This window comes from Schistosoma haematobium, chromosome 7, assembly GCF_000699445.3.
Source record: "Schistosoma haematobium chromosome 7, whole genome shotgun sequence".
Classification (NCBI taxonomy): Eukaryota; Metazoa; Platyhelminthes; class Trematoda; order Strigeidida; family Schistosomatidae; genus Schistosoma; species Schistosoma haematobium.
In genome coordinates, this window is record NC_067202.1 from 2042297 (window position 1) to 2050630 (window position 8334).

At 37.4% G+C, this 8334-nt stretch overlaps 1 protein-coding gene across 1 annotated transcript; it reads right to left on the bottom strand.

The window, feature by feature from the left end:
- Window positions 1-860: 860 nt before the first annotated feature.
- RAC1_2 (Rho GTPase protein rac1) lies at window positions 861-7918 on the bottom strand. Its single transcript, XM_051217788.1, has 3 exons — window positions 7243-7918; window positions 6945-7177; window positions 861-4380 (listed from the first exon to the last, which is right to left on the bottom strand). The coding sequence occupies exons 1-3, from the start codon at window positions 7418-7420 to the stop codon at window positions 4225-4227; spliced, it is 567 nt and encodes a 188-aa protein (XP_051064211.1). The 5' UTR covers window positions 7421-7918; the 3' UTR covers window positions 861-4224.
- Window positions 7919-8334: the final 416 nt, after the last annotated feature.

The following is an 8334-nucleotide window of genomic DNA, read 5'->3' on the forward strand; positions in this document are numbered from 1 at the left end:
CAATGCAAACCGGTGTTGGAGATGGTTGGAAGAAAGTAAGGGGCTGCCAAACCAAAACATGGCATCAGTCCTTGAAGTCACTAACTTCTAATCTGAGCCATGTTGGGAGATGTAGACTACTTGGTTTGGGTCCGCGTGACTTTCGTAACCAATGGTTGAAGACTCTTGGTGACATGACTCAGAATCGGTCACAATGGCGTCGGTGTATACACTCTCTGTCTTCCCTTAAACTATGAGATTAAAATCACTTCATATCTTTCTTTCTACGAACTAATTCTTTCTTCCTGTATTATATCCTTATTGCAATCTTTCTTTTATATATTACCACCTCTGAATTAACTACTTTTATGAATCCGGTGTTGATCTTGCTGTGCTAATGAGGTATGGCAACCTGGACCGATGCACATATGTGCCTGGTCCTACGTTGTAGCTGACTGACTGTTCATTTTCTTCACCAAACCTTTGCTTAGCCAAGCTGGGAGGTTTTTTCACGAGCACGATAATGTAAATTCCTGCAACTTCGATCAATAAAACTTGCTCCACGGGAGGAGTCGGACTGACAAACACAAAATGAGGTGGTCATTCTATGTAGTTCATCTTTTAGCCCCGGTGTCACCATTGGGCGCGTAAAAAAACACTAATCGTAGTTCTCCGGCGTTGAAAGATTTTTGTATTGTCCTATGTAATCTGAGTTAATATTTCACTAGCCGCATCCCCTCTGAATTGTAGGCGCATGAACAGGGAATTCTTCCTCACCGTTTGTATTTCGTCTATTCTCACCTTCATGATCTATATATATATATATATATATATATATATATATATATATATATATATATATATATATAAACTTTCTAGGGTAAACGTTTTCCCTAAAAGTATTACGCAAGGTGTTTAGCTCATCTTCAACTATATCCGCAGAATATATAGTGCGTATTCGGTAACCAAGGGTTTTGAGCAAGTTTCGTTTGTACTGTAGAGGATTATTAATTTGGATATATGAATTGTAGAACTTGAAGAGAATTTGTCGAAAATGTCGACCTTTTAATAACAATCATTTAATCCAGGAAGATTGCACACTGCCACATGTGAAATGAACATTAAGTACAATGGGTAGTATAAAAACGTTTTATGAATTATCAACTCACCGTTATATTTCGGTGATAATTTGTGAAGCCGGTTGGAGAAATTTAAGTGCTGATAGTAAGATCACTCGGTAAATAAACATTTGAAAACATATACATGTACGGAATTGTAGATCAAAATTATATCATTCTTATATTTTTTGTTAGATCGCTACCTGTACTTTATCTTTTACGTCGTACAAGAAAGCCTGGTTGTCGGCATTCATCGCTTGTGTTAGTTCCTTTTTCGGACAGGTCGGACTTTGGAACTATAAACACAAGACATCTAACAAAAAATGTTTACTGTAATCTTGACTTAGTGCGAATTGTCTCATAGAATTTGTAATTATTTATACTCATTTCGCTCTTAGTTCCATGTAAGGTATAAGTAATGACCAGTTTAGGTGACAATACATAAGCTAAACTAGCCTTCGTGAACTTCCAAAGATCATCACCAATTTCGTCACCTTAAATTATATAAATAACTGTAACAACATACGAATTGAAAACGGAATTCTAGTTCTTTAAATGTACCCATTACTTTTTGTGTTGTTAATGGGAATGCCAAATCTATGCTGCAATTATTTGTCCTGCACAACGTTAGGCGAGCTTTTAATATAAACATTTACTTTATCGATTCTGATTCGTTTGCATATAAACCCATTGTTTGTAGTATAAGACTCGTATCGCGGAGGCCGTGATTGGCGTTGTGGACTTAACAGGCAAGGACAACCGGAACTTTAGGCTGCCCGAATAGAAGCCAGTGGCGATCCTGCTGTAACCTTCTTTTACTTTCTTCATAAAAAAAGTGGTTGTATCTTCCTTAACTGAAAGATTTCTTCTGATTGTACCCTTCTGTTCCCCTACTATTGCTATTATTATTATTACACTACCTTACACCAATCTCTTCGTTATTATTTCTTTTACGTTCCTCACTTTTTTTCTTCCTAGATCCTCATTGTTTTGTGTGGCGCATATATATTCGGCGCACTCCTGTACCAATATATTTGTGTTCAAATAAAATAAATAAAAATTAGGCTGCCCGTACTGGTGTATGCGTTACTAGATGGTCGTACACGTCAGCTTATCTAAATTGACAAATGTATTTCGCAATAATCGTATAGCTAAGGATATAATACAAAGTATGCCATAGTGATCCACGCACACTCGTGTCTAACTACTGAACATTCAAATATACCCATACTACTTGAAGCAAACGGTTCAGTGAACTAAGCAAAATGGTTAGAGTTAGGTGTGAACTTAATTACTACCCTCCTCTTCAATTTCGTGGAGCCAGGCTTGCCGTTTGCAGCAACTATGAGGCCTATCAGTAAAAAACGTTTTTTCTCAGCAAGTGATGACTTCTTGTGCGAAAACATAACTGACAAGAGACTCAGTGATATGCCCGAATTCAGTACACTGTGACAGTAAACTTTTTCGGCAAATCGCTGTGCAAATTCAGTCTAATTTTTCTCATACATGATTCAAAAAGAAAAACAGATCAAATTTCAAATACCTTACTCAATGATATCGTCAACAAAGTGCTTTAAAATTTAAACATTGTAGATTAAGTTTATTAAAAATATAGAAACTTTCGCATACCAATAAAATTATATTAATGCGCACACCGTCGGAAAATACAGTGTGCAACTTAGGGTAGTACATTACGTAAGTGAAAGATCATAAACAAAGAAAGAAAACATAAAATATACCAAAAAGCATTCTGCACTTTTATACTTTTCACACACAGACACAATTTGAAAACAAACAAATGATTTGATTAGTAGAGATAAATACAGAAATATGCATATATATATACATAATAAAATCCTACACTCTCCTGGTTATCATTTGTTCCATATGCATCTTTTATAATGCAGTCGTGAAACAACAAGTAATGATCATCAAGAACTAATATGTAATGAATGCAGATAAATTAATCAGTTCAGTGATGCATAAGTTGTCATGTATCAGTATCAACAGAGAATATGATCATGATTAATTGATAATTAGATAAGATAGTCTGTCTTATTGTTTTAATTTCTTCAAAGTGGCGCATTCAACATACAAAATTAAGAAAGAAACGATGCATCTCACAGTCGCAAAATTACAGAAGAGGATGTCAGATGAAAACAAAGGTTGAGTGTGAAACAGATAACAAAGACAGACCAGGCTTACAGGTATTTGTTAGACTGACATAGGGTAATATAAATTGACCATGCCATCCACTAATTAAAAGTTTCTTTCGAAAATTCACTCTACACTGGTTGGAACAAATGAATTGTGTGATGTAAAACACCATTAACAACGAATCGGGTGCGTACAAAATACTGGTTTGTAGTTGTCTTGAATCGAATTACATTGCATTTTTATGTTTCATAATATGACAATAATCACAAGAGAAAAGAACAACTCGAATATAACCAAAAGAGATCATGTATGAATAGTTAGCATAAGGGGGATGGAGGCAGTGGCAACGGTTCTCTTAGACGCAATTTTGAGAGAAAAATCAGGCAACACCAAGTAAGAAAACAAAGAGAGGCACGAAATTGACTAAAGAGGGAAGCACAATGACTACGTCTGTGTGTACGATTCGGATCACAAGAACAATACTCATAGATCTGAATGAGAAAAAACGACTCAAATACAAATATTAACATATATTACATAAGTCAGCTTTCCTACACTGGTAAATTAATGTGAAGAATATGCACGGTCATTCATGTGTGAACACAAAAATTAAAACAAGCGAAAAATCAGGACTGAGATTCAAAACAAAGGAAAACGGAGTGAACAGTCGAAATTATAAGAGATTCTATTGTCTGTTTGTGTGTATGTGTGTAATTGTGAATAGTAAATATCAACCGGATAATTAGAAAAGATGGTTGTGTCACCACAAACACGACGACCTACAAGCACACACACTTGCATAGGATCGTGTTGGTGATTGTGGCGACCAGTCAGTCGATCGATAACAAGTAAGTGTGAAAATAAATTAATTATACAGGATAATAAGCTCACAAACACACAGTCTCGCCCACTTGCATGTTTACTCTATGGAAGCATCCACAACAACAACTGGAGCAATATTATCCCAATATTAAACTAATTCACATGAACTATGTTTCTTTTTCTTTCCTTCAGGCATGAGTACTGCTCGAATAGCTTCGTCAAAGACATCTTTTAATCCGAACTGAGTTAAAGCAGAGCATTCCAGATACTTCACAGCTTTAATTTCTCTTGCCATTCTGCAACCCTGAATAATAACAATGGTCAATAAAAAAAATAATCAAATGATAGTTTAAAGCCTAAAATGACATCATACTGTCACTACTCATGGTAAAATTCTGCTAATTGGAAAATAAACACATTTACTGAATACTGGGAATATGTGCTGACAATCCCGTATAATAAACAATAAAGCGCGTATACTTGTTACTGTTATCTTGTGAAAAAAGACTAACTACTTTATACCCAGTAAACCCAAGACCGTAACTGCCATTTATATACGATACTAGGGATTATATGTCGTGATGACTCAGTCGAGTTACATCACTCAGAACACTGGTTCTTTTAGGTTTCATCATGACAATCAGGTCAGTATAAGAGTGTGACGGAATAAGTTGTTTCAGTTTCAGTTTGGGAAGGACAGGAGGCCTGATAGCCTGTGTTAGTCCTGGCAATGGTGGTCCCTCAGTTGATCCAACTTTCTTTTGAAAGAATCGACGGATGGAGCCTCAACTACGTGCTGAGGTAATAAGTTCCACTAGTTGATGATTCGATGGGAAAGTCGATAGTCAGCTGACAAGTAATTTGTTCTTGGCTTGTGAACTTTTTTGAAGTGTCCTCGTAAATTCTCTGCTTTGGAAGACAAGAAAAATGAGGGCATATCAGGTGTCAATTTGGCACTAAGCAATTTGCCTCAGAAAACCAGCATTTGGAGTGATGCTCCAACCCACAACAAAGGGAGGTCAGAAATGATTGACCCTAAGAGTAATACATCCTACGGGTGATACATCACGGATTCCAATGGCGAACAGTAACATCCTAGAAGTAAAAGAGTAACACTTCCAAAACTACTTGAAAAAACTGTGACCAGACACTCATACGGATCGTTTCTGTACGCTGTGGTCATGCTCCCACATTGTCAAAACTATCATCAGTCCAGTTTAATTTACAGGTCTCTCAAGGAGTATCGTTCAACGATGTGGGCAACTGAGAAACAACAACTGTTCTCGCAAATCTAACACCATTTGAAGTCGACTTCTTTACAACAAAATTCCTCCATTTAGTTAACCTGTCGGATAGTTATCGGCTGGTTTGTATCACTCAAGACCAGTGCTTCCGATATATTTCTAGTTCATGTACGCTTTCACCAAAACAAAAACAAATGCTGAAGGAAAACTATTTAAATGCATATCAATCACTGAAATAATCAACTACAGAACTACAAACGTTCCACAATACGATATACGGACAATCAATCTAATAGCACTTAATGGACAGAAAATCACAATATTATGTAGTAAGTTAGGCAGTGCAGAGCATCTCGGTCAAACCAAAAGACAAGTTCCCCTCGAGTTAACAATCTGACTCCATATGTTATGACTCTATATGCAAATAGCAAACTACGAACGAATTAACACCAGAAAAAGCCACCAAAGAACTTCACAGAACTCAAGGAACATTCAATCACATTGTAATCTCAGGGCACTGAGTCAATATTCAGTGGTGATCAACTTATTTATGAGTGCTTTAAAAAGTATAAACAATAGCTTTCGGTGGAACCATTAGACAGAAATGGAATAAAAGTCGAGCGACGAAATAAATCGGCTCAAAATAGATTCGAGTTGACAATTTTTAACTACTTAATACGGTATACACACGTGTAACACGGATTGCACAGCTATACAGCGACAATTAAAGGAATGTGGAATTGTCAATCAACACAATATGTAAAACGGAAAACCACTATGCAGAGTTGTGATTTGATAACGACACAAATATGGAACACAGATCGCCCCTTTTGTGGCTTGATTTACCGTTACCAAAAATATGAATGATATGGTCATAATTGTAATGGAGCAGTTGAAACTGATAGTTGTGAAAACATGATCCAACATTTTACAAAGTATATTAGTTAAGGTTAAGGGCGCACACTCGTCGAATTCTAATTGGACTTAGTTTTAAGGTAAAGTCCCCCTACACCAAGGAATGCTTTGAAGTCATAGTTAGTCAGCTATTTGTAACGTGAAACCAGATACATGCATCGGCTCAAGTTTCCGAGCTAGCACAGAGTAATGAAACTAGCAAGTTAAATCCTTAGTTACACCAACTACGTGCAAATAGAATACAGGGGAATAAGATCATTGTATGGCAGCCTAAAAGCAACTCGTAAGTTCCTGTTTAGTAATTTGCAGAAAACTGGTTGTGAAAAGCGTTGACAGCCATACTAAGGGAGTAAACTAACTGTCAAACTACCATTTCAATACGCGTAAACAACCAAGAATGCTAACTTGCCTCGTACCGCGAAAAAGCAGAGTAGTTCTCTGACAGTGGTTATTTACGCGTGATCAGATGAGAGCATTTTGGAAGAGCGGACTCATCACCCTGGCTTTAATACATGTATAAGCGATCACGAATGTTAACATTATTTCATGTGTCTAACAACAAACTAAAAAACATGACATTCTAATCCTGTTCAAACGTACACTTGGAGTATTACTCGATTACATACTTGCATTAAAATAATCACTGTAACCCTTCATATCAAGTATAGTTAATAAATATATGTGAACTATTTGTGTAGTAGCAACTAACCTCCGAATAGGTTACGGGTAACGTAGTAGATTTTAGGCCGTTGGGACTATCTCGAAGATCCCGTTTTGTTCCGACAAGAATAATGGGAGCATTTGGAACATGGGCAGATATCTCCGGATACCATTTACTACGAACATTCTCGAATGATGTGCGACTGACCAAGGAGAAGCACAACAAAAACACATCAGTTTGTGGATATGAGAGTGGTCTAAGTCTGTCGTAATCCTCCTGACCTAGAAATAATATACGTGTTAATACAATCACGGACTTGGGAGCATTTAAATATATTTATACTTACCGGCTGTATCCCACAAACCAAGGTTCACAGGTTTCCGGTCAACCATTACGTTAGCAGAGTAGTTATCGAAAACGGTTGGGACGTACTCACCGGGGAAAGCATTTGTCGTGTAGCTGATGAGTAGACAGGTTTTTCCAACAGCACCATCACCGACAACTACACATTTAATGGCTTGCATGAGTAGCAAGAAGTAAAAATGTAACGGTTCGCGTCTAGCCAAAAGGTACTTTGTGTATTAGGGGAACATACAACGTAGTGTGATTGAGGAAGGCTGGAGGAGAGGAAAAAAGATTAGCATATGACCCAGCAATCTACAACAAGCAGAAACAACACGAGAGTGAGATCAGGACAATCTGACAACCGGAAACCAGACAGTTTAGTCAACTATAGTTGCGCGTATACGCGCAAACCCAAACTGGAATTGGCGTCAGGGTAAACCCCCTAGCAGGTTGTGTGTAAACTCACGGCTAAATTAGCCGAAACTACCCAAATAAATGTATTGACCCGACTAATCAATTAGTAATCCTAAATCTAAAGCCTTCCCTGCCTTACCGTGTAAGGCTGAAAACAGCTTAAGACTCGCGGTCAATGTGATTGTGTCTGTTGAAACAAAATGTGCTACTTTGCTTGATCGTAGACCAAATGTCATCCGCAAACAGGCATTATAATTTTTAACTTTGGCAATCTTGAATAATCTCTTCTAAAATGGGTTCAAGACGAAGCTCTCATGCTCCACATCGCTTCCAGATGATTTTAAATTGTTCTGGATGGAATGGAAACGGAACACTAAATACCCATACTTTAAATGGGGTCGAATAAATTTGTTGAAGACTAGGTGGAGAGTTCTACCATCGAGCTGGTCAAAAATGCACTTCATCATTGCTAGTGCAAGGTTTGTTCGAAGGGTGTTTTTGTCTCGGTTGGCGTAATAGGGGGGAGTTACTAGTCTGCAAAATGTCCAAGATGGACTACTTTACACTTTGGGAGTTAACAGTAAGTTCGTAGTTGTCCGCTCAACTCTGACGTCCGGTCAGATCCTCCTGACGTTCCAGCTTATCATCTTGGTTGCAAACGTCTTTCCAGAGTTTCACA